Source organism: Denticeps clupeoides, chromosome 7 (assembly GCF_900700375.1).
Source record: "Denticeps clupeoides chromosome 7, fDenClu1.1, whole genome shotgun sequence".
NCBI lineage: Eukaryota > Metazoa > Chordata > Actinopteri > Clupeiformes > Denticipitidae > Denticeps > Denticeps clupeoides.
In genome coordinates, this window is record NC_041713.1 from 1989201 (window position 1) to 2016051 (window position 26851).

Below are 26851 nucleotides of genomic sequence, written 5' to 3' on the forward strand. Positions count from 1 at the left end.
TACTGAAAGTACTTTTATTACAGGACACATTTTTTAAATGATATGATCATTGTCGCTAATTGATGTTCACTGTAGAAGGACATTTTATTTTAGTCTAAGTGAAGTGGTTGTCATTGTGAGGCAATGTGTCCTCTGCATTTAACCGTCACCCTTGGTGAGCAGTGGGCACCATGACAGGCACCTGGGGTGTGGGGACGGCACCTTCATCAAGGTGACCTCAGTGGCACATTGGCAGATTGGGATTCAAACCAGTAACCTTCTGATTCCTTAACCGCTAGGCCTGTTCAGTGTAGGGACCATTATGCATGAAAGATATGATTTTGTTTAGTACATTTAATACAATCCAAACATCTGCATAACCCACACTTACAGATATAACTGAATTAATAAAAACATTCATCGAATGGCTCCCTCCGGACATAACAACAGATACTTCTTCAGTGAAGCTGGGATGTTCATGGTGTTGACTGCCGAATGGCAGCGACTCCCCCAGTGGCGGCGCAGAGAGCAGCGACACAAGTGCTGCAGGAGCCGCGGCTGCAGGCTCATCCGCCTGATGGACTCGAACAGAGGCCTGTGTTCCTGAAGGTCAGAGGTGGAGGTGAGCCACCGGAGTTTCGGCGAAAAACATTCACTGCGAAAGTAGGACACCGACCTGGAGAAGCTCCTCTGGGACCTGATCCATCCAGTCCTCGCAGGACGGGACAACCGGGTAGCAGTTCAGCATGAGCTCCAGCACCGGTGGTGAGAGCATGCACAGCTTCAGCATCTGTTTAGGAATGGGGAACATTCACATGCAAAAGGAGCAACGGGTAACATAAAAAAATCCAGCCAATAGGGGCCAGTGTTTCACCATGAAGCGTAATAAGCAAGGAAATGTGTCTGCAGACACCTAACAAACACCTCACGTCCTGCAGTGGTGCCTTCAGCCTCATCCTACGGAGCATCAGAAGTAATGCTTATTATGGCCTCTTCAGAGACAAAGGCGGTGTAACAAGACAGGACGGCCCACGACTAGCTGGTTAACATCCTCACATTCGTTAAAGATCTTTTGTTGAGAGTGAGCATGCAGAGCAAACCTTGGGTGGGGCAGGCCTGGCTCCGTAGTTTAGAAGAGAGCGCGCGATGGCCTCTGGCTGCTGGTCAGGGTGCTCTTCCAGGACCTAGAAAAGTGTCACTCGTCATCAGACCTGGTTTCCCACCGCCGCTTTTGTCATGGTCTCACGACACGATTCCATTTTTTCTACAAGACTTCACATTCCATTTCCAAATACGCCAGTGAGATGAGTTAAGGCCTCGTTCACCCAGACGTATGAACCAGGCGGTTTTCTATGTTATTAGCCTAGTGGGTAACACACTCGCCTATGAACCAGAAGACCCAGGTTCAAATCCCACTTACTACCATCGTGTCCCTGAGCAGGACACTTAACCCTGAGTGTCTCCAGGGGGGGACTGTCCCTGTAACTACTGGTTGTAAGTCGTTCTTGTTAAGGGTGTCTGGTAAATGCTGTAAATGTAAAATGTAAACTACAAAGCTCAGCAAGAATGCAAATGGTGTTCAGAGGGTATTTATTTTGAACGTCCGTGTGGACGAGGCCGAACTCCAACTCGGAGTGGCGCTGTACTCAGATCAGTCATTACCGGCACAACTTTTTACCCAGAAAACCGCCCAGCAGCGTCATAATGGGCTGGTAGTAGCCTAGCGGGTAACACACTCGCCTATGAACCAGAAGACCCAGGTTCAAACCCCACTTACTACCATCGTGTCCCTGAGCAAGACACTTAACCCTGAGTGTCTCCAGGGGGGGACTGTCCCTGTAACTACTGATTATAAGTCGCTCTGGATAAGGGCGTCTGGTAAATGCTGTAAATGTAATAATGACGCCGCGGCCATGCACCGTGACGCATGGATTATGAGCTGCATCCACACCTGCAGTAAGCAGTCCATGGGCGTGTAGCCGAGGCAGTTTCCGGCGTCCGCCGGCGCCCCGTGCTGCAGCAGCTGCTCAGCGATGCGGGGGCTGCAGTTGCCGCAGGCGTTGTGGAGGGGCGTGTGCTGCTTCCTGCCCGCCCTGCCGGGGTCCGCCCCCGCGCCCAGGAGCCTCTGCACCACGCGGAGGTAGCGGCCGGCCTCTGTGGCCCGCTCCGCCCCGGCGCAGGCTGCGTTGAGAGGGGTCTCGCCCTCGCGGTTCTGGGCAGACACGTCCGCGCCGTGGGCGAGCAGGACCTCCACGTGCTGCTCCAGTCCGTGACGGGACGCCACGTGGAGGGGCGTGAGTTTGGAGTCCCGACTGGAGATGTTTACATCGGCACCTCCACTCACAAGCAGTTCTGCACATCTGGAAAGCAGAGAACGGACCCGTATAAACACCTTCTCAACAAGAACAGCACAAGGTCCGAATTCGGCAGTGGTGGCCTAGCGGTTAAGGAAGCGTCCCCACAATCAGAAGGTTGACGGTTCGAATCCCGATCTGCCAAGGTGCCACTGAGCAAAGCACCGTCCCCACACACTGCTCCCCGGGCGCCTGTCATGGTGCCCACTGCTCACTCAGGGTGATGTTTAAATACAGAGGACACGTTTCACTGTGTGCACCGTGTGCTGTGCTGCTGTGTCTCAGATGGACGGCGGCCAGGTACTGACAGTTCTTACATGTACTTACTGGAGGGTGTCTGGTGAGGAACAGAGGTGCAGGGCCGCGCTGCCGTCCACAGCCAGCTGGTCGGGGTCGGCGCCGTGGGACAGCAGGAGCTGGACGCAGGCCGGGTGTCCCCCCGAGCAGGCGTCGTGCAGCGCCGTGCGCCCGCCCGGGTCGGCGTCCGCCTCGGCCCCGCGAAACAGCAGCTCTTCCACGCAGCCAGTGTGCCCCCCGCCGGCTGCCAGGCGCAGCGCCGACGTCTGCTTGGTTTTGGAGGACAGTGTCCACATACCTGCACCGACACAGACAGGGCTTCTGACCTCAGGGTTTCATGCCGGGCCTCGTGGCAGGAACGTAAGTGGACGCTGCGTTACCCATCTCCGGCGCCCACACCATCTCTTCCTGGACGGTCTCCATCACCGCGTTGACCATGCCTGGCTCTTTGAGCACAGCGTAGACGCCCCTCATGTCCCCACACGTGAAGGTGTTGTGGACGGCCGGGTCCCTGCAGCGAAGCTGGGTGGGAAGCCTGACTTCCTGGATCTTGTCGGCCCTGGCCCCGCCCTGGGACCGGGGTGCGGCGGCCAGGGGTCCCCGTGTCATCGCCCTACGGTGAGCCAGGTCCCGCCGGGCGTCCTCCCAGTCCTGCATCTCCCGTTCCAGCCTCAGCGAGCGCAGAGAGGCTGATGTAAATGGAAACGTGTCCCGTGACATGGCAACACAGGCGTCCCCCGCCGTCTACAACGGGCGAAGAACTTCCGGATGAATATAGATGCAGCTTGGAAGTGTCACCATGTATGTCATTGTCATTTGTAATAAGCGAACAAGAAAATAGGGACAACCGATAACTCACCAATCTCTTTTCCTCGTGAGCAGGGGGAGCCTGTGTCCTTCCAGTGACTGAGTGAGGACACCTTTTTAGGAGAGGACCCTGGAGTATTTATAGTGAGGAACGCAGCTGCAGTTCCAGAATCCAGCAGCGGGCGACGCTGCATTTACTGGACGCCCTGACAGGGACAGTCCCCCCTGGAGACACTCAGGGTTTTAACCTGGGTGGCAGAGGGGGACACACAAAGACACTGTGTAATTCTGTAAATAATATAATAATATAGAACAGTTACTGTCAATCAGCAGATAAACACATTTTTGTGTGTTTTTAATGTTGTTTTATATTTTTGTGCCTTTGTAATTTGATGAAATTTGATACGTATTTGTATAGATAACTGTACGTATATTTCTGTACATGTCTATTAGTTATGCTTCTACATACAAAGATACAATTTCTAATTTCTATACGTATATGTTTATTGGCTGAGAGAAGAATTTCACTCACGTGCTCTGTAACTGTGTATCGGTGTCATGTGATGTGAACTCTGCTGGCTGACCTGGAGGAGGGTTTGGCACAAATAGAATCAGAAGCTGGGATTTTGTCCATGTGATGTGACAATAAAAACATTTCATTCGGTTTTTGATTATTGCCATGCCACATTTTGCAGCACTTTATTCATGGAAAGTTTGTTTTAAAAACCATTAGCATGTTGCATGTTAATTTTATGTTTCAATGTTTTATGTTTTATGTTTAGGACTGACACTATGTCTTGTAGAGGATTAAAAAAAAATATATGTCTGAATATATATGGGGGTAGAGGAAAGATTAAGATTTTTTAAGGCGCCACTTACATTCCTTTTCGATAGGGGGCGGTACAGCGCCATCGCCCGCCATAACAAGCAAATACGGACGAGAACGAAGAAGAACGTGTGTTGACGTCATCGCGTCACGACGTTCTGTTCGAACATGTCGGCGCCAAGCAGCGTTTAATCACGCAGCTGTGATCGCACGTAAGAAGGAGATTTTTTAAAAGTAAAGTTCTTAATTTATATTAATTTTAACTAAACCTTTTAAACCTCGTCAGATGGAACCAGACGCCCCCTTTCCGCGATTTTATGGGGATTGATGTTCATGGTATTCAAATAGAAACGATGGTGAGTCGCAAAAAAAAAACAAACACACACACACACACACGCACACACACACACATAGAGACATGAACAGACCCCCCCCCCCCACACACACACACACACACACACGCTTTTATATACACACACACACACACACACACACACACACACACACTGTTGGAGAGTCTACATTTCCAGCATGTGTGTTGTAGGCCGGCAGGTGGACCGGACTCTTCGGTGCTGGAGAAGACCTGGACGAGGTGAGCTGGGCCGCGCCACGTTATAAGTTCTGCTGGACCCACACTGCTCTCATAATTCCTCTTCCGCTCAGGTCCTGTCAGACGCTGATTGGACGGTGACTGTGGAGCCTGAGTCCGTTCCTGGCGCCGCCTCCCACGTCCGGACCGATAGCCTCCGTCCGCCTTCCACCTCTGGTCCGAATCCAGATGCCTTGGCCTCTGCCTCGGAGGGTCTGGCGGGTCCCTCAAACCCGGTCCCTCCCCTGGGGTCCAGTGAGGAGCTCCTACGGCAGCCGGCCGGCCCACCGTCGTCTACCGTCCTGCCTTCTGAGGAGTTTGATGACTGGGATGTGGACCTGGCCGACCTGGATGAAATGGAGTCAGAAGCTGGGATTTCATCCAGCTTCAAATCTGCCCTGAAGCGTCCCGCTGAAGTGACCATGCCCTCCTTGGCCAAACACTTGCGACCTTCTGTAGGGGCTCATGGGCCGCCTTCTACTCCCATCTCACGTTTCAGAGCTCCAGCACCACGAGCCAGCTTCAGCTCGCCCAGGAACACTCCTGTCCCAGCCTGCAGTCCAGCCACGCCCAGGATGGTCAGATCCACATCTCAGGGGACACCGTGGCCAAGGGGGGGCAGCAGTGCGCCTCTCTTCCAAACCATTCCCCCAGCACTCTCCCTCCGTCCCCTCAACACTCCTCTACTGACCAACCATCTTGTCCAGCTGGTATCTGCCTCCAAAAAGGGACCCCGGAGTCCACGTCCCCACCTCCCTGTCCCCAAAACCCGCCGCTTTCCTGGACCAGCAGGTCTCCTGCCCCAGCAGGTATGTAACACAATCAGCTCTACCTCAACTCTTACCGGGCAGCCATGACCGGGCTGGTGGTGGCCGAGTGGGTAGGACAGGTTCAAACCTCCTGAGCAGGACACTTAACCATGAGTGTCTCCAGGCGGGACTGTCCCTGTAAATACTGATTGTAAGTTGCTCTGGATAAGGCCGTCTGGTAAATACTGTAAATGTTAAAAGTCCCCTGACATGACAATGTGACTCTGTGAGATGATTGAACATTATTACAAGTTCCTCTGGCCTGTCTGCGGTCCTGCAGTGGCTAGAAATGGCGATAGGTGTAAAGAGTGTTTCAGAGAGCGGCAGCTCAGACGGTCGGATCTGGAATTTGTCATAAGGGGAAAGGTCACCTTGTGGCTTCCGTGTGCAGCATTGCAGTTGCTTGATGATTGGATGTAAAAAAAAACAAAAAAAAAAAACAGCGTGTTAATTAAATTGTTTAATTTAATGAAACAATTTACTGTGACTGTGCCAAACATTGTGGATGGTGTGAGAATGTGAAAGGATCGTCATTGTGATACACAGTGGCACAGCACACAGTGAAACGTGTCCTCTGTATTTAACCATCTCCATTAGTGACCATGACAGGTGCCCGGGGAGCAGCGTGTGGTGACGGTGCTTTGCTCAGTGGCACCCTGGTGGATCGGGATTCGAACCGGCAACCTTCTGATTACGGGACCACTGCTCCGTCCAGTGCCGCCTCTCTCCTCCTCATTAGCATTTAAAGCTACAGACGCGTCCTGGGGAAAGCTCATTGTGGGACTGGATCTAAGTGGCCACGGCTGAATTTTGGAATTAGACCGATATAAAAGCAAAAAAAAATGTTGAAGTCAGGGGACCTTTCATATAGAAAAGCGATCGTAATCACCCCATATTTACTTTAGTTTTTAACCGATGATGTTCTTTATGCATTTTAATGGTACTATAAATATGTGACCTTTTAATGTAACAGTGAACATCAGTGAATATGGCAACATATTCAGAACTGAAGGATTTTTAAGTTGTTGAAATTTACTTTTAGATTTAAATTTTTTTTTTGTCCATCTGTCTGTGGAATAAAACATCCTGTTTCTCGCTTCTTACGCAGCTCTGTGGACAAAGTTTGGATGAAGTTGTGGTGTCCGTTCCACAGACTCCTGCTCATGGTGCTGTTGCTCGACTTCGCAGTGAGGTACACACACACAACATTGTAAAATATTTAAGCAGAATTGTTTTAGGTAAATATTTAACTAGTCACGATCCATTTCATATTCTCCCGCCCCCCTCTGCTGCACAGATTCCCAGCTCTCAGGGTTCTGAGGAAGAGGAGTTCAATGGCGGCGCTTGGGCAGCGATGAAGGCTGAAATGGGACTGGACGAGAGGAACCCATCCTGCTTCCTCCACTCGTACAGCGTTGTCATGGTGCTTCGCAAGGTGCTGGTCCTCCCTCACCCCATTCTTTTCTCTCATTAGGATTTAGATGTAGGACCTCTGGATGATGGTGGGTGGAAGATTTTGTGAGCGGGGCTCAATCACTTCATTAATTTTAACAACGAAGCTTTTAAGTTGGTACCCCATCAGAGTTCGTGATTTTAAGAACTTTTTTGTTCCGCCAGGCGGCCCTCAGACAGCTGACGCACAATAAGGTCCCCAACATGGCAGTGGTGCTGAAGAGGCTCTTGCACACCCACGCCGACGCCAAGGCTGTGTTCAAAGACCCGACAGGTGAATAAGCCCCTCCCACATGGCCTGAACAGGCCCGGGTCTGACCTGGGTGCAGGTGAGACTCGTTCAGACTCCTGCTCATATGTCTCCAGGTGAGATTCAGGGAACTGTCCATCGGTGCCTCCTAGAGGAGCGACAGGTGGACCTCAAGCCTGGAGCTGTGCTGCTCCTCAAACAGGTGAGGAGGTTCTGAACAGTCACCTGCGTCACCAGACGCACAAACACTCGAGCACACACACACACACACACACACACACACACACAAACCTTTTTAAACATTTTTAATAATCTGGAAGGTGGGGGTTTTCTCTCCCTCCCATCGGAATCACTACCTGAACATCACACCCAACAACCTGCTCAGGATCTACCCCCCCGACGGCAGCCTACAGTCTTCCAAACCGCTATCCCAGCATTCCCTGGTCAGTAGACCAAAAATGAAAAAAATTACAGAATGCAATCTATGGTGTGTGATTAGACGTGCACAGTTTGGTTTGGGTTTGGTTTGGGGGGAGCGTTAGCCGTGCACAGATTGGTTTGGGGGATGTTAGCTGTGCACAGTTTGGTTTGAGGGTGGGGTGTTAGCCGTGCACAGTTTGTTTTTTTGGGGGGGGGCGTTAGTTTGGTTTGCTGGGTAGCAGAACTCTGCTATGGCATTACTACAACTTATTGAAATGACCCTATTGATTTTGTTTCTAATCTTTGTGCTCGCTTGTGAACGTAATTACCCGAGGAGGCATCCAGGGCTGAAGAAGTACCCGTGTCTAACATGGAGCTGCTCTTTGAGGAGGAAGCAGAAGAAACGGCAGAGATCTCCACCCCGCAGGAGAATCAAGACAAGGAGAGTAAAGAGGAGAGTGTGTGGGATGCAGGTGGGTACTCTGGTGTGTGTGTGTGTTCGTGTTGCCCAGCTGAAATGTAGGTATCAGAACACGTGACAACTGTTTTGTGAGTTTTTGTTTGTTTCCAGATGACCTTGATGACCTCCTGGGCGAGTTACCTGTGGAGATCTACACCTGACCCAAACCAACGTTTTACAGGACAAGCGCTGATCACCATGACAACACAGCCTGGGAGGATGACTGACATTTTATAACCCTGATTCCACTTTTCCAGTGTCATGCACTTTTTTTCTGAAGCTATTTCTTGTGTAAATAATTATTATGTCTAAAAAAAAAAAAAAAAAACGTATGTTCCGTATGCATTCCCACTACAGTTGTACCAAACTAAAGGGAAATGATCAAAATGTCAATAAAATATGTGACGAAAACATGTTTCTACCTCAGTGCAGATGTACGTGTATTTCATCATCCTGTGTGTCTTGTATTTGTGGAGAAATGTGCAAAAAAAAAGAACAAAAAAAAAAGGCATATTTATCAGCATCTATCACTGAAAAACCTCCACGACCTGCTGCAGCCGCAACGGCAATGAACATCCCAAGAAAGCCAGGGGTCCCCTGCTCTCCATTCCTCATCAGGGTTCCCCATTTCTCGGGTTTAACACCAGATTATTACACCCCGTCCAAATTAATAATGTCAGTCTGCATATGGGGGGGGGAAAGGCTTTTTGGATAATGCTGAATGAAAGCCAATGAGAGCGCAGGGCATGGGGTGACATAAAGGGGGTGGGAATAGTGGCAATAGATTTCTTTGCTCGAAATACTTATTAAAAAGATATTGTACAAGAAACTGGTTGCACTTTACTGGATTGTTTGCGCAGTTTCATGCACAATTCCTAAGAGAGGGTTTTAGCCTGAGGCTGCAGTGTGCTAAAATTAATTTGACTTAATTAAACATCTCCAGCAATTGTTTTAATTAGGTACCAGGCGGAATGTAATTCATTTTTCCTGCTGCTGTCCCTGTGAATTTATGAAATGAGTACAAATAAACACTAATTTAATTACCATTTAATAATACATCTTATATAATAATAATTTTATTAGTCACAATAGAATTTGTCATCCTTCCATTATTTCTCCAATTGCATACGTTTAAACAGAAAATCAAAAATGAATAATGAAAAATTCAAGTTCAAGATTAACTTTATCGTCATTTCAGGTACATACATGTTAGATGGTGCATCGTGAAACAAAATAATGTTTCTCCGGAACCTGGTGCTACGTGGAATGTTTAAACAACGTTACATACCGACATAAAGCGACCGTGGGTCACACTGGGTCACATAAACAAGTAGCATTTGAGGCAGACAGACAGGCAGGAAGACAGACAGGGTCACCAAAAGAAATAACTGTGAGACGCGCGATTAATATCCACGCCACTAGGCGGCAGCATGTGAACTGGAACCAAACAGCGGCGTCCACCCATGGGTCCATTCCGTCATCTAGACGTCACCGTTTCATCACCACGGTGATTCTGCCTATCCTGCGCATGCACGTCTCAAATGGAACGTTGCAAAAATCACTGACATTTCGATCTCCCATGTCTCTCTCTCCCTCACACACACACACACACACACACACACACACACTCACACACACACACACACATATTACATACTGTACACAGAACCTGGACATCTGCCCTGTTCAGAGCAGACAGAGAGAGAGAGAGAGGTTGTGTGTGTGTGTGTGTGTGTGTGTCTGTGCTGCGAGTCCCTCTCTTTTCTCCCCCTCCCTCCCTCCTTCCTCCTCTCTCTGGCTGTGGAGTGTGTGTGCCGTCCACTGTCGCCGTGGATACGCGGGAAAACGGAGGGCTGGAGGCGGCGCGGGAGGATGGATCGGCTCGGGAGCTGAGAATGTCGCTGACGCTCGATTTGGACTCCACGGCGGTGGCATCTCTGGCCCTTCCCATCCCGTCCCCTCCCTCTCTCTCTCCCTCTCTCCCTCTCACACGGACACACACACCCCGCACGAATGCACGCTCACAGCCGGATGTCACATCGCTAGGCTGCACGTGAGGTGTGTTACTTATTCGCTGTGTGGTGTGTGTGTGTGTGTGTGTGAGTGTGTGGTTACCTGTGGATTCCGCCCGTCTCCGGTCAGGGTCTCCGGGGGGATCTGGGGGTTCAGGACGTCCCTTGGCCACAATCTGTCACCTTCTGCCATCTCTCATCCTCTGGTTATTCTCTCTGGGGTTCCTGTGTTCTTGAAATCTTGAACTTCCCTCTCTCTCTCCTCTCAGGTGTGTGAGCGTCCAGCCACCGTCCCGATGGACCCGAAGGACGGTTGTGACAGTGCCGGCAGCCGGAGCAGCGGGGCAGATGCGTCCCTGAGCATCGGCCTCCTGTCCTCCTGGTCGGCCTTCGCCCAGCGCAGCACTCTGCATGGCCTGCGCTTCATCTTCCCCTTCGGGTTGGGCCACCCTGCCACCTCCCGCCGGCTGCTCTGGAGCTCCGCCCTGCTGGCCAGCATCCTCCTGCTGGCCTTGGAGAGCTTCGAGCGCCTGTCCTACTTCCTGTCCTACCCGCACGTCACCAGCGTGGACGCGGTGGCGTCCGGCAGCCTGGTGTTCCCGGTGGTCACCTTCTGCAACCTGAACGTTTACCGCTTCACCCGGCTCAGCCGCAACGACCTGTACCACGCCGGCGAGCTGCTGGAGCTGCTGGACGTTCACCTGCAGGTCCCCGAGCCGCACCTGGCCGAGCCGCATGTCCTGGACTTCCTGTCGGAGCGCGCCAACTTCAGCGGCTACCGGCCCAAGCCCTTCAGCATGCACGAGTTCACCGAGCGTGTCAGCCACGACCTGCGGGACATGATGCTCTACTGCCGCTTCCAGGGCCAGGAGTGCCACCACCGCGACTTCACCGCCGTGAGTAACTTCTGCTGCGGAGGCGGCATTATGCACACTTGACAATGACGCCTTCAGGTCTGAGTGTCCAGCCTCGGGATAGACAACTCCCTGCCTTCAGACCAGGCTTATACACACATGTCCTTACGTCTGGTGGACAAGAAACGAGACAAGGGTGTAGAGAGGAGACCCCCTGTTCCACACGCAAGCAAGCAGGACCTTCAGACCAGGCTTATACACACATGTCCTTACGTCTGGGGGACAAGAAACGAGACAAAGTTGTAGAGAGGAGGTGACCCCCTGTTCCACACGCGAGCAAGCAGAACCTTCAGACCAGGTTTATACACACGTCCTTACGTCTGCGGGTCAAGAAACGAGACAGGTGTGTAGAGAGGAGACCCACTGTTCCACACGTGAGCAAGCAGGACCTTCAGACCAGGCTTATACACACATGTCCTTACATCTGGGGGACAAGAAACGAGACAAGGGTGTGGAGAGGAGGAGACCCCCTGTTCCACACACGAGCAAGCAGGACCTTCAGACCAGGCTTATATACACGTCCTTACGTCTGGGGGACAAGAAACGAAACAAGGGTGTAGAGAGGAGGTGACCCCCTGTTCCACATGTGAGCAAGCAGAACCTTCAGTCCAGGCTTATACACACGTCCTTAAGTCTACGGGTCAAGAAACGAGACAGGGGTGTAGAGAGGAGACCCGCTGTTCCACACGTGAGCAAGCAGGACCTTCATACCAGGTTTATACACACGTCCTTACATCTGTGGGTGAAGAACGTACAAACAGTGCTTTTATTCACAGTGGCTGTACAATGTACTACACAACACTGCACAGCGTAAAGGAAGGGGTGGTCCAGAGTTAACAAAAAAGGGCACATCAACGACAAGGGGCCTATCACTATGTACGAGAACGAGATCCCCAACAGAGCTCCTTGCAGATCTCTGGGGACCCTGATCACCTGCCAAACACTGTCTGAGGTCCCAATTATCAAATGGTGGGTGGAGCTGGTAGGGACACAAAAACACAGCCAGCCACACAGAACATGTGGGAGCATTCAGTGGGTATTCTGATCCCCTTCAAACTCTCTCTTTGTTATATTGCAGCCATTTGCTAAAATCGTTTAAATTCATTTAATTCCTCATTAATGTACACACAGCACCCCATATTGACAGAAAAGCTGCCATTTTTGCAAAAAGCTGCTATTTTTGTCCTGTCCCTGCAGCTGCGAAACACCCCCACAGCATGATGCTCCACCACCATGCTTTGCTGTTGGCACTGTATTGGACAGGTGATGAGCAGTGCCTGTTTCTTTCCCCCCACATATACCTCTCAGAATTAATGCCAAAATGTCCAGAGAATCTTATTTCTTACCATCATAATGTCCTTCAGGTGTCTTTTAGCATGCAGGACTTCATGCAGGACGTCAGGCCACTCTGCCATAAAACCTCAATTGGTGAAGAAGTTGACTTGAAGGGTTGACGTTCTACAACTTTCTCCCATCTCCCCACTGCATCTCCAGAGCTCAGCCACAGTGATCTTGGGGCTCATCTTAACCCCTCTCACAAAGTCCCCAGCTCTAGGAAGTGTTCAGCCCATCCCAAATGTCTTCCGATTAAGTATTATAATTCTGTCTCTGAGCTCTTCACGGAGTTCCTTTGACCTCATGATCCTGTTCTGACCTGCATTGTGAGCTGTAAGGTCTTATAAAGATGGCTGTGTGGCTTTCCTAACCAAGTCCAGCCAGTATAATCAGACACCGCTGGACTCAAATGAAGGTGTAGGACCATCTCAAGGATGATCAGAAGAAATGGACAGAAATGTTGTGTGTTATGAGTTGAATACATGAGTGTCACAGCGAAGAGTCTGAATACGTAGGACCATGTAATATTTCAGTTTTTCTTTGTTAATAAATCTGCAAAAATGTCAACAATTCTGTTTTTTTCTGTCAATATGGGGTGCTGTGGGTACATTAATGAGGAAATGTAAATGTAAATGTTTTTATCAAATGGTGAAACAATGAGAAAAGTTGTAATGGGTTCTGAATACTTTCCGTTCCGTACACACACACACACCGCTTCTCATGGCAGGGTGGGACGGTGCCTGTAGGGTGACCCGTATCATGCCGTTGGCTTATGCTGAAGTCCTGTGTTTGGTCTTCACTCAGACATCATTAATCACATCCGATTGGCTGCCACTCTCCTGGTGCTGCAATCGGCTGTGAGAATGCAAAGTGCAAAGTCACGTGACAGACCAGCAATTGTAGATGGTTTTGTTCCATTTTCTGAATGTCACCTATCTACGTGGTTCTTAATTTTGAAGGTTGTGTATTAACACTGGCCGTTGGGTGCTGATTAACTGACGCTGAAGTTCTCACTGCTTGTCTCAGACTGCTCGTCTGAATAACTGTGGTCTCTTCATTTTGCCAGGACTTTTACTGTTGATTTTAGAAGAGTAACAACTCAGCCCAGCGTCATGTCTGATGTCCCTGTCCATAGTCTTGGAACTTCTTCTTTTGTTATTTTATTTGTCTGACCTTTTTGCTTACATTTTGTGCAGTTTTAGTTTCAATCTCATGTAACTCGTGTATTCACATCGCTAAATTTGATCATTTTTTACAGCTGAGAATCCACTCTGGTCCATTTCCATTGTTGTAGTAAAAGATATTTCTGGTTACCGAACGCTCCTCATAGCTCCTCACCTGCCTCTCCACCCACGTGGAATCCCCAGCATGGATGAGTAGGCTGGTGACGTCCTACTGGTAGAAAACCAGCAGGAATGGTAGACGTTCCAGCCCTTACCTGCTCTTTCCCGCACAGCTGGACAGCAGCTCCATTTCAGGAAACCCCTGAACACCCTTGATGTAATCAAATTCAGCCAATTACCAAATCCCTGAAACATGCCTCATCAATATTTATGAGCGTTATGCAAACATGACCCTCCAGGCCAGACCGGGTAGAAATAAAGCTGCTGCTTCTTTATAAAATATTCATCCCCCAACCCCCCCCTCTTTTCCCACATTTTTGTTGGTACATGACTGTAAAGAAGAACAAATGTTAACACAAGTGTGTGTGTGTAATGTGGTGAGTCTGTGGAACGTGCTTGCTTGACCGTGTCTTGCTGAGGACTCGGTCAGGACTCGACATTGACCTCTCTTAGGCCTTTGGCTGCATATGGATTGAAGTTTCTGAGTTCGGTGTGCATGATTGAAGATGATTAAGATGAGGCCTTTCAGATGTGGAAAGATTTGACTTCTGGTGGTGTTTCATTTGATTAGTTAGAGTTCAGAAATTCAGATTTCCTGTTTGATGTCCAGGGTGAGAGTTCTTCTATGTCTGGTCTACAAATGTTTATAGATTTAAAACATGGGAGTGTGTTTGCTTAACTACAAGAGATAAAGGTTTGATCTTGGTTAAAGTTGTGCTTATGATTGGGCATACTTCTAAATTACGGAATGCAAAAACAGACCTGGAATTAGTCCCTGTGGAACTCCGAAATGATCTCAACTTTATTCTTAATCACAATCCAATAATAATAATAATAATCACCAGTTGTTAGAGACTTTATAGAGCCAAGAAATTGATTCAGAACTTGAGAAATCAGCCCTTTGTAACTAGCAGGGATTATAAAAATTTTGTTCCAATTACCTATTATTGGTAATAATTAAAAACTAACTTGGAAAAGCATCATGCTCAGTCATTTGTATCAGATAGTGCCAGCATAACCCAACATGAATATTTATCCAAATCTTTGATCTGTCTGTATATGCCTCAGAAAGGAAAAGGTTGTCATGACTTCCACTCCCACTACACATATGGTTCTTTAGCCTAGAATTTAGAGGCAATAATGTTTAAAATTACGTTATTAGATGTTCTTCTACATCATTCTGACCAGTTGAAAATCAGATGAGAGTTTTTTGAATCAGTTGATTTTTAATCCCTGACTCTACAGGCAAGTGGGTTTACTTGATATTTAGTTCAAATCCTGAGCTGCCAAGGTGCCACTGAGGTCCCCTTGATGGAAGCACCGTCCCCACACGCTGCTCCCCGGGCGCCTGTCATGGTCCCCACTGCTCACCAAGGGTGATGCTTAAATACAGAGGACACGTTTCACTGTGTGCTGTGCTGCAGTGTATCGCAATGACAAAAACAATCACTTTCCCTGTCGAATCGAGTATGTTAATTGAAGGTGTTCCTGGTCTTCTCTGTCTGGGTTTAGTGGAAACGTCCTCTGCTCTTTTTAAAGTGCTGTGCAGCTCTGGGTTGTAAATGTGGAGTGACGCGCTGAGGTGTCCCTGCAGCGCCGTGACGAGCACCGACAGTGCCGCTGTCTGCCCCGACCTACTGCTCCCGGGGGTAACAGCAGATTTACTTTCACGCCGAAACGCTGTTTATACGGAATGCAGGCGGGGGAGGAATGGAAGTATGAGTGTGTGATTATTGAGGACTACGCTACTGATATTGCTCGCCACTGCTAGGATGTCACCGTGCGAGATTGGGCTGCTTGTCACAACGGTTCATGTTTTATTCAATCAGGCGTGGTTCTCCGTATTGAAACCCAGATGGTAACTGATGCTGCGGCGCTCTCCACAAATCGATTCCCTACCCTGCCAAGAGTGTGTGTGTGTTGTGGGCCCGATTTTGGCTGTTTTGTCCTTGTTGACCACTGTTTTGTGAGGTTAAGTGTGTTTGTGTGTGTGTGTAAGACCTCGTGTAAGTGCTGAAGCTTCTTGAACTGCTTGAGGATCTCAGGTTGTTGTGGTGCTTGTATTGAAGGTCAGGGCAAATTTGTAAAATGATGCATCTCACCTTTACACTCCATCGTATCACCCTAATCAATCAATCAATCAATCAATCAATCAATCAATCAATCAATCAATCAATCAAGTCTCCATCCCAAAAATGTGTCTGTTCCTGAAGTGTGCCCAGAGGTGTAGGGCGTTGAGGAACGCGTGGAAGAGCGTTCTGAGAGAAGCTGGTCGATTGAAAGCTGTTAAGTGTCTCTGCCTGAGACGAGGACGAGCAGAAAAGCCGTTTTGTTAAATCAGATGAAGTGGTTGCTGTGAGGAGCCAAGCTTTCTGCCATTAGCGTGTCGAAAGTCGCAGGAAAGAGCTTCCGACCTCTGTGCACCGGTACGTGTGTGTGTGCTCCCATTGCCGCAGGAAAAGGAAGCAGGACGGGTCCTGGTGGAGCCATTTTACCATCGCAGCGTCTTCTTTACTTTATAGTCCTGTTAGATGTTTCTGCACTCGTGCGTTGTCACCATACAGGTTTACATTTACATTTACAGTATTTATCAAACGCCCTTATCCAGAGCACCTTACAATCAGTAGTTACAGGGACAGTCCCCCCCTGGAGACGCTCAGGGTTAAGGGTCTTGCTCAGGGACACGATGGTAGTAAGTGGGATTTGAACCTGGGTCTTCTGGTTCATTGGCGAGTGTGTTAACCACTAGGCTACTACCACCCTGTTGTGTGTTGTGTGTTATGCAGAAATGTGTGTTGACATATTCTCGTGCCCTCATGTTGTCCTTGCCCCGCCCACACACCCAGTCCATCGTCTTCTCTGACAGATGGCTTGGCAGAACACATGAAACCATGACCCCCCCCCCCACACACACACACACACACAGACCTCAAGTTTTCGAGGAGGCACCAACCCCTGAAGCAGGGCTGAATGCAGAGGACCCATTTCGTTGTGTCACCGCGTGCTGTGCTGCACTGTTTTACAATGACAATCGCTTCCGTTTCACTTCACTGGCTTTTGGTGGTTAATTGCTGCCCGGTGTGTGCCAGCTCAGACGTCACCATGGATGGTCTGCTGGATCTCACTTTGGAGTCAGAACTCTCTGGAATGCCTGGTCTGTGGACAGGAATGCCATAAAATCATCAATACAAATACAATACGAAAGGTCACGAGTCTCGATGTCCAATGTGCAAGATGATGGACGATCTTTAACTTTCCCTTCAACTCAAATCCATCGCCATGACAACCTTGATGCCTCCTCTTCTCTCTCTGTGTCTGTTCTTCTTCTTTCTCAGCTTTGGTCATAGTGCAGAGGACACAGGGCTCTCTGTGTGTGTGTTTGTGTGTGTGTGTGTGTTTCTGAAATTGCTGCAGTTTTATATCTGAACTCATTAATACTGTAAAGCATAAACAAATTAAAGATGACAAGATGAAGGTGGACATTTTTCTGCTGTCCCTGAACTTCATTCCCCTCCGTGCTTCCATGCAACAATACACTCTGATACGTACACAACCAGTCAAAAGTCTGGACGCCCGTCCTCTGTGGTGTTCTGGAGATGGAGCCATGTTGGAGAAGCATATTCGGTATTTGTTGTATGAGGAGGAAGTGAAGTATGTTTGATTAATCTGTTTTTTCCGCTTTTTACCTTCATGGCGGCTTTGTTCACTATCATCATCATTAAAAGCTGCTTGATGAGATGCTCATTAACATTAAAAAAGTGTTCAGTATGAAACCTTCAGGAATGTTAGAAACCGTCCCCGCTGTCCAACTTTTGGTGGTGGAGGGAAGACGAGTGAAAAATGCTGCCTGATTTGGAGAGACAGAAAACTTCAACTTTTCACCTGGTTTCCTTTTTTTTCCTTCAATTTTCTATACTCTACAATACACTGTTACACAAAAATACACTGACACCCTAACACACACACACACACACACACACACTGCCTCTGTTACACTTGAACCCTCCCATTCTAAATGCACTCCCTACAGGTAAATTTTAATATATTATTTTTTTACTCGTTTTGTATGGATTGTACCTGAGAAGCAACTATGTTGATTTGTAAAAATGTGTGTAATAATGCACGCATGCAGCCGTTTCTCCCCCTGGGCACGGCCAAATGTCGTTTTTTCGAGATGCCGAGTCACATGCATGAGGTTTATTTTGCACAGTCAGCCTGGTGGTCTTGTGTTTTGCAGCCAGTATATTTAATATAAAAAGTAAAATAATAAAAAGTGCAAATTGCTGTATATTTTCTGTGGAGGAGTCAACAGCATTACCTGTGTCGGAAAAGTGTTAACACGCTCACACCTCAGCTGTATAGGAAGGGTAAAGTATGATCTCTGTTCCGTTCTGGAGGAGGATCACAATGAGGACCAGTTCAGTTCTCCAGTTAGGAATTACAGCCTGAAATCTGGGGGTTGTTGTGGAAATGTTTTGAGTTTTGTGATTGTGTGTGTGTCTGTGTGTGATTGTGTGTGTGTGTGTGTGTGTGAGTGATGCTGTTTTGCTTTAAACGGTGATGAGGCATGTGATGAGAGTGCTCGTTTATGTAAATAAGAACTATCGAACTAGACTGAACCATGGGAATTCTCAGGTCAACAGGGTGTGTGTGTGTGTGTGTGCGTGAGTGAGTTTGTGTGTATTGGTGTGTTTTTCAGGTTGCAGGCATAGTTTTTACTGGAGGCTGAAGAACTGCAATGAAAAATTAATGCAAAGTAAAATTGGAGAGGAGAAGCAATAAGATTTTCTCACTCTCTTTCTCTCTCTCTTTCAATGCCTCTCTCTCTCAATGTCTCACTCTCTCTCTTTTAGTGTCTATCTGCCTCAGTGTCTCTTTCAGTGTCTCTCTCTCTCTCTTCCTGTGTCTCTGTCTCTGAGTCTCTCTCTCTTTCAGTGTCTCTCTCTGTCTCAGTGTCTCTCTCTTTCTTTCAGTGTCTCTCTGTCTCAGTGTCTCTCTCTCTCAGTGTCTCTCTGTCTCAGTGTCTCTCTCTCTCTCTCTTTCAGTGTCTCTGTCTCAGAGTCTCTCTCTTTCAGTGTCTCTCTCTCTCTCTTTCGGTGTCTCTGTCTCAGAGCCTCTCTCTCTGTCTCAGTGTCTCTCTCTCTCTTTCAGTGTCTCTCTGTCTCAGTGTGTCTCTCTCTCTCAGTGTCTCTCTGTCTCAGTGTCTCTCTCTCTCTCTCTCTCTCTCTTTCAGTGTCTCTGTCTCAGAGTCTCTCTCTTTCAGTGTCTCTCTCTCTGTCTCAGTGTCTCTCTCTCTCTCTCTCTCTTTCGGTGTCTCTGTCTCAGAGCCTCTCTCTCTGTCTCAGTGTCTCTCTCTCTCTTTCAGTGTCTCTCTGTCTCAGTGTCTCTCTTTCTCTCTCTCTCAGTGTCGTTTCTTGCTTTTATCCCAGTGGTTGGGGGGACCGGGTCAGAGGTTTTTTTTTGTCTTGTTAAATTTTGGGCCAAAGTACTCTGAAGTCATGGGGAGGATAGTTTTACTGAATTCTCTCTCTGGTGTTGCCAATGTGGAAGACACACTGAAAGGGTTGAAAAGTGAAAGGATTGGCCAGGGGTGCAAGGGGTTTTGTGCACACTCGTTTTGAAACTGACCGCCTTTCTCGATTGTGAGGTGTCTATAGTTTTCCTACGTGCTTTCACTTTGTGTGGTTTTCAGTTTTTTTGTTTGATTGATTTTATTTGACTTATGCAACATGACTGGTTTGTTATAGTGATTTCTCCCGCTCTCTCTCTCTTTCATGCTCTCTCTGACTCTCTCTCTCTCTCTCTCTCTCTCTCACTGTGTTAACACTGTTCCATTTTTTGTCCATCTCTTGGAGACTCCTGACCAGCTGACACAAGCTGTTAATCAGATTTACAGAACATTTAATCCATCTGTGATAACCCCCAACACCACACACACAGTGCCATAAATAATGAATGAAGTATTGAACCGATCACCAAGTTTGATGAATTGAGTAAACACACTGTTGGTTGCCAGATTGGGCATTTCTGCTTGTTGTGTGGGGTTAAAATGGAACAGGACACTGACCTTTGGTTCCAGATGAATTAATTGGCTGCCTGTAAAGTCCGTTATTTATAATGAGTTTTGACCCGCCGACCGATTTTCACAGCTGCCCTCGGTGCTTTTTTTATTTTGGCTTCTGGCTTTGAATGTGCATAAAAGTGTGTGTGTGTGTGTGTGTGTGTGTGTGTGTGTGAACCAATGCCTTATGGAAAAGAGAAAATATTCGATCAGGTCCGAAGTGGAGATACAGAGACTTGTTTGAGAGACGCAGGGACCCTCGTCCCAGCAGTGCAGTCAAGATCAACCTCCACCTCCATCAGAGGTGTAAATGGTTTAATTTCTTTCTTTCTGTGGGAATGGATCAGTTCTCTCATGTATGGAGTGTGTGTGTTATAGGGGTTTTCGGCAGCCTGTCATAAGTCTAGTCAAGCTCTCATTTTAGTTTTTATTAGTTTTAGTTACGTCCAGACTAATTTTAGTCAAGTTTTAGTCGACTAGTCTAATTTTATTAGATTAGATGTTTGGCAATGCAACACTATGTATCCCAGTCAATATAGTACAAGTACCTGGTAGAACAGAAACAAGGTTATCTTATTGTTATATTATTAATACCTTGTAGACTAGAAATATTCCACATCATTCCAGTGCCCGCATTTCTCCCCGGGTTTTACAACACGCATTCGGCTTTCTTTTCCACTTCATCGTAAAGAATCACCTCGTCTTTTTCCCCCAGCCACCTGATACCCCACCACAAGCATTCTGAAATATGAATAAGTAACGGCAACTGAGGAAGGGACGTCATCAGTGCGACCGGATGGGAGGTGCAAAAACCAGAAATACTGCATGATAATAATAATAATAACCTGATTAAACGAGGGCAAATAACATCTCGAGTTCGAAAATAAAGAGACATTTTCGTTTTTATCTTGTAAACCACATTTAGTCTCGGTTTTATTAATCAACAATATTACACAATAAATTTCATTATAGTTATTGTCACATGACCAGCATTTACATGTGGTCTTGTTTTTTCTGCATCATAAAGGTTCGTTGGTGAAGATATTTGGTAAAAAATGTTGTTAGTGAGATGTTGTTGGTGTGTGTGTGTGTGTGTGTGTGTGTGTGTCCTTCTCTGTCTGCCTCCATCATGGTCCCTTTCTGTCTGTCTACCTCTCTATAAAGGCGTATAGAGGACATTCATATTCAGAACCACAATATTCTTTAGAACAAACAGTATGGAATCTTCCCTTATCTGTTTGTGTGTGTGTGTGTGTGTGTGTGTGTGTCAGTATCCCAATAAATGCACAGACTGCTGACTCAGAGACTGCTTTACCCAGGGGGCCGTGCTGCGACACATAAAACATTTTCTTGGTTCATTTTCTGTGTGTGTTGGGGGGTTTTAGTCAGGAAAATGAGAAGTTTAGAGCTGTGTGTTTGTGAGTTGATTCCTCGCCTCATGACATCATATAACCAATGCTTAATGAGGCATAAACTCCCATGATGCACTACCATCATACGGCTTCTCATCCTTACTGGATTCATCGGAAAATGGGAAGCCTGCGGCTGCTGACCGACATACGGACACACACACACACACACACACACACACTCAGCAAAAGAATGTATCTGTAAGACACTGTGCTGGCCTCAGGTTGGGCTTCAGCGTCCCAGGTGGCATCTACTAAGATGAGATGAGACTTTATTGAAGTCACTTGTTCAAGCCAAAAGAGAAACACACACCTTTCACACACCTGCATTCAAATTTTGATTCAAGTTTTTTAGTTTTGTATGACTGTGTGTTGGTTGTTTTTCCTCGTGTGGCTGAAATGAAGACGCAGCTCGAGACGTTTTATAGACAGTGTGTCGTCGACGAGAATATAAATAATATAATAAATATATTATAATATAATAATATGTACTATAACAAAGAGGTCAGCAGGTTGTAGTGCATCATACTTCTACACAGAAGAAATGAAAGAGAGGTGTGTGGCAGGAACAGCTGGGAATCAGAATCCAATTCGTGTTTATTGGCCAAGTGTGTGAGTGAACACATATAAGGAATTTGATTCCGGTCGATTGTGTCTATCAAGCACAAGAGCATAAAAACAACAACACTGTACAATACAGCCTAATATCTTATATACAGAAAAAATAAATATCATGAAAATAATACAAAAAAAGGACGATTGTGAAAGATTGTGTTTTGAGGGGGGGGGAGTAGTTTTGGGGATACTGAGTCAAGTTGCTAAGCAACAGTTTTTTACCCCATCTGAGGAGAGGAAATTGTGTCTTGATGATGATCGATCACACTTGATTGGGTGTTATGCTGGATCAGTGTTGGGTCGTTTTTTTGTTGTGTTGTGCTGGATCAGTGTTGGGACGTTTTTTTGTTGTGCTGGATCAGTGTTGGGTCATTTTTTTGTGTTGTGCTGGATCAGTGTTGGGTCGATTTTTGTTGTGTTGATCTGGATGATTGTTTGGTAGTTTTTTTGTTGTGTTGTGCTGGATCAGTGTTGGGACGTTTTTTTTGTTGTGCTGGATCAGTGTTGGGTCATTATTTTGTGTTGTGCTGGATCAGTGTTGGGTCCATTTTTGTTGTGTTGTGCTGGATCAGTGTTGGGACATTTTTTTGTTGTGCTGGATCAGTGTTGGGTCATTTTGTTGTGTTGTGCTGGATCAGTGTTTGGACATTTTTTGTTTTGTTGTTCTGGATCAGTGTTGGGTCATTTTTTGTTGTGTTGTGCTGGATGAGTGTTGGGTCGTTTTTTGTTGTGTTGTTCTGGTTCAGTGTTGGGATGTTTTTTTGTTGTGTTGTGCTGGATCAGTGTTGGGATGTTTTTTTGTTGTGTTGTGCTGGATCAGTGTTGGGATGTTTTTTCATTGTGTTGTGCTGGATCAGTGTTCGGTGGTGTTTTTTTGTGTTGTACTGGATCACTGTTGGGTTGTTTTTTGTTGTGTTGAGCTGGATCAGTGTTGGGTCGTGTTTTGCTTGTGTTCTACTGGATCAGTGTTGGGTTGTTTTTTTGTTGTGTTGTGCTGGATCAGTGTTGGGTCATTTTTTGTTGTGTTGTGCTGGATCATTGTTGGGTCGTTTTTTTTGTTGTGTTGTGCTGGATCAGTGTTGGGATGTTTTTTTGTTGTGTTGTGCTGGATCAGTGTTGAGTCGTTTTTTGTTGTGTTGTGCTGGATCCTTTTGGGATGTTTTTTTGTTGTGTTGTGCTGGATCAGTGTTGGGTCGGGTTTTTCTTGTGTTGTACTGGATCAGTGTTGGGTTGTTTTTCGTTGTGTCATGCTGGATCATTGTTGGGATGTTTTTTAGTTCTGTTGTGCTGGATCAGTGTTGGGTCGTTTTTTGTTGTGTTGTGCTGGATCAGTGTTGGGTCGTTTTTTGTTGTGTTGTGCTGGATCAGTGTTGGGTCGTTTTTTGTTGGGTTGTGCTGGATCAGTGTTGGGTCGTTTTTTGTTGGGTTGTGCTGGATCAGTGTTGGGTCATTTTTTTGTTGTGTTGTGCTGGATCAGCGTTGGGTCGTTTTTTGTTGGGTTGTGCTGGATCAGTGTTGGGTCATTTTTTTGTTGTGTTGTGCTGGATCAGTGTTGGGATGTTTTTTTGTTGTGTTGTGCTGGATCAGTGTTGGGTCGTTTTTTGTTGGGTTGTGCTGGATCAGTGTTGGGTCATTTTTTTGTTGTGTTGTGCTGGATCAGTGTTGGGATGTTTTTTTGTTGTGTTGTGCTGGATCAGTGTTGGGTCATTTTTGTTGTGTTGTGCTGGATCAGTGTTGGGTTGTTTTTCGTTGTGTTGTGCTGGATCAGTGTTGGGTCGTTTTTTAGTTCTGTTGTGCTGGATTGTGTAAGGTTGTGTCATGCTGGGTTGCGGTGTATCGTGATTTCCTGTGTTGTGTTGGGGTTGGATTCTGGTGGCTTGATTAGCGCTCAGTCAGGTGACTTGATCTTGGCCTGATTTCCATGTCTGAGTATCAGACGTTCTGCTTCTAGCCTCCATGTTCATGTGACCAGCTCCCCCTCAGGACTTTTTACAGAGCAGGACTTCCTGGGGCTGAGGCTGCGTTTAAATTGTTCATCTCTTCTGCTCTCTCCAGTACACTCATTCATGCTTAGATGCGAAAGACCTGACCTATGTTCAAAATATGCCATCACTAGGGGTCTCCACTAGGGGTCAAAGTTCAGAGGTGAGTCGTTAGGTTTCTACAGTTCGGCTCTGGAGTGCTTCTTGTGTCGCGTGCCATCTGCACCTGTTGCCATGGTTACGGCACCTGTCCCTGTGTGACCTGGATTTCAGACAGCAGCAGATTCCATCCTGCACCGTGTACCGGAACGCAGCAGGAAATTACTAGAAAAAGTGTGTTTTCGAATTCCTGTTCCAGAACCACTTTAAACAGTTCCTCAGTTCCTACTCAACTCTGTTAAACTGAGAGGTGGGTTCCAGTTCCTACAGCTCTGGGAAAAATGTAAATACTATTTCACTTTTATTATTATATTTTACAAAACTCAAGTGTGAAATAAGGACATTTTGTTTTTATCTCCAGGGCAATATACTAATAATTACTATGAATAAATTATAATGACTATCTATCTATCTATCTATCTATCTATCTATCTATCTATCTATCTATCTATCTATCTATCTATCTATCTATCTATCTATCTATCTATCTATCTATCTATCTATCTATATATATATATATATATATGTGTGTGTGTGTGTGTGTGTGTGTATGCCGAGCACCATGTCAGTACCAAAAAACATTACAAGTAATTATATATATATATATATATATATATATATATATATATATATATATATATATATATATATATATATATATATATATATATATATATATATATATATATATATATATATATATATATATAATTTTAACAATATTAATAATACACTGATACATTTATTTAGATGGCAGCCCATGTCTCCCTGAAAAATGAAGTGCTGTTTATTGATAGGATTTTCAGGTTGGTGACGTCGCTGTAATGTTATGTTTTTGTCTGAATAGGAATCCCAGTTTGTGAATTTTGTGAATTATAGCCAGTGATATATATTTTTTCTTTCTTCTTTTACCCATTTTTTCCCATTGTTTATTGTCTTCAGTTTTTATTTCATTTTTTCCCTTTTCCTTTCACTCGCCGCAGTTTTTTTGCGTCTCTGCTGCCTCATTCAACCAACCTCCTAGAACTTTTGAAAAATTCAGGTGGTGCAGCTGAGATAAAAGCTAGTTTTTCACAATAAAACAATACAGGTTGTCCCAGCATCAATGTTTTCACATACACAGCGAGTAGCATTACACGATGACCAATGTTAGCGCTTACAAATAAATAAAATAATATTCACTGACGTTAAAATTATATTCACCTGCGGTTGTTGCATACTCAATTTTTTTGGTGATTCCACAAAAGAGGGTTAGCTGTTACGGAACTATATTATAGTTCCGTAACAGCTAAGGAAAATTCTTTCTGTTAATGTCTATTGAAGAAATTTTAATATTTAGTGAATTTAGTGAATTGGTGAATTTAGTTATGTTACTATCATGATTTCATAAAGTGTTTGTTTATAAAAAAATCAAAAATTCTATAAAATAATTCTGATTAAATCCCATTCACCAATCTCATACACACACACACACACACACACACACACACACACACACACACACACACACACACACACACACACACACACACACTCACACAATTTAACACTTACACCTACGAACAATTTGGAGTTGCCAGCTCATCCCGAGTACATGATTTTGAATTGTGGGAGGAAACCGGAGGAAACCCACACCAACACGGGGAGAACATCAGGTCAATGCTGCGTAAGGCTGATCTTTGAAATTCCGTATAAAGGCGTGTATATATAGAATCTTTTTGTATTACCAATGCAAATTTGCAATTGGACTGACCTGAAGTACAACAGATATTATCATTTTAAAAAATATTTGCATAAAACATGTATAGTTTTCATAGTTCAGGGTCTCAGTTCTGTGTTCAGTGCTGGAGCATTTGATCTGCTTCACTCTACCTCGATGAACTGAACTGTTATAGGTTTATAAGATTTATTGAAGTCTTTTTATGAGCAGAACATTTGAGTGATTGAATCTGACGATCCATTAAACGTTCCCTTGTGGAGCAGCATCCTCCCATCCTGTCCTCCTGTCTCCCGGCTTCTACCCCGCGTTTGAACTCATTATTTCACTGCATGTCGGTGTGACATGTTGAAAATTAGTCTCTCGGAATCATCTCATCTCTGCTTTTTTTCAGTTAAATTAGTTAAAGATCCTGGGACCGGGTTCATGGAAGAAGTTCGTCTTATTTTCGTTTAATTGCTTTTGTTTTGCAGCACTGATGCTGTGAGAATTGATCGTCTCTGTAACACACTGTGGATCTGCACCCTGTCCAGGTATTGAAGATCGAAGACATGCTGCATCAGTTCGCCTGTGTGTCTGTCCACTCATAATCAGACTCGAGTCTTATAATTACAATTCATTAAAACTGAGTGGACCTGAAAACTTGAACAAAACAGAGAGAAAACTCCGCATCAGCTGTCATGTCCCCTGTGTACAAGGGTTTACACTTACATTTAGGACATTTTTGAGAGGCCCTTATCCAGAGCTACTAATCAGTAGTGACAGGGACAGTCCCCCTGGAGACACTCATGGTTAAGTGTCCTGCTCAGAGACATAATGGTAGTAAGTGGGGTTTGAACCTGGGACTTTGTGCTCTTCTGGTTTGTAGGCAAGTGTCTTACCCGTTAGGATACTACCCCCCCCCCAGGGGTATTAGGAGTGTACAGAACCGCACCGGGACATGTCACATATTGACAGGAGGGGGTTTAAATTGCCCAGAATGAGGAAGTAGGACATGTGAAAGCTATCAATCTGGCGGGTACTATCATGGGGGTGGTAGCGGGTAACACACTCGCCTATCA

At 46.1% G+C, this 26851-nt stretch overlaps 3 protein-coding genes across 5 annotated transcripts in view; 2 read left to right on the forward strand and 1 right to left on the reverse strand.

Moving 5' to 3' along the window:
* Positions 1-318: 318 nt before the first annotated feature.
* asb16 (ankyrin repeat and SOCS box containing 16) lies at positions 319-10691 on the reverse strand. Its single transcript, XM_028985533.1, has 9 exons — positions 10359-10691; positions 3970-4021; positions 3490-3685; positions 3011-3374; positions 2661-2928; positions 1931-2339; positions 1080-1163; positions 656-769; positions 319-582 (listed from the first exon to the last, which is right to left on the reverse strand). The coding sequence occupies exons 4-9, from the start codon at positions 3348-3350 to the stop codon at positions 397-399; spliced, it is 1401 nt and encodes a 466-aa protein (XP_028841366.1). The 5' UTR covers positions 3351-3374; positions 3490-3685; positions 3970-4021; positions 10359-10691; the 3' UTR covers positions 319-396.
* hrob (homologous recombination factor with OB-fold) lies at positions 4394-8669 on the forward strand. 2 transcript variants are annotated; one of them, XM_028985531.1, is made up of 11 exons: positions 4394-4475; positions 4550-4619; positions 4808-4855; positions 4927-5661; positions 6770-6853; positions 6959-7096; positions 7279-7387; positions 7480-7565; positions 7684-7806; positions 8118-8256; positions 8355-8669. In XM_028985531.1, exons 2-11 carry the CDS (start codon positions 4581-4583, stop codon positions 8402-8404), a joined length of 1551 nt encoding a protein of 516 aa, XP_028841364.1. In that variant the 5' UTR covers positions 4394-4475; positions 4550-4580; the 3' UTR covers positions 8405-8669. The 2 variants fall into 2 exon arrangements, with proteins under 2 accessions (XP_028841364.1, XP_028841365.1); XM_028985532.1 differs by having other exon boundaries at positions 8121-8256.
* The window catches only part of asic2 (acid-sensing (proton-gated) ion channel 2), an 82392-nt gene continuing 65584 nt past the window's right edge, over positions 10044-26851 (forward strand). For both annotated transcript variants that reach the window (XM_028985529.1, XM_028985530.1), the window contains exons 1-2: positions 10044-10301; positions 10525-11151. In XM_028985529.1, the coding sequence (XP_028841362.1) occupies positions 10552-11151 (600 nt within the window). In that variant the 5' untranslated portion in view covers positions 10044-10301; positions 10525-10551. The remainder of the gene's footprint in view (positions 10302-10524; positions 11152-26851) is intronic.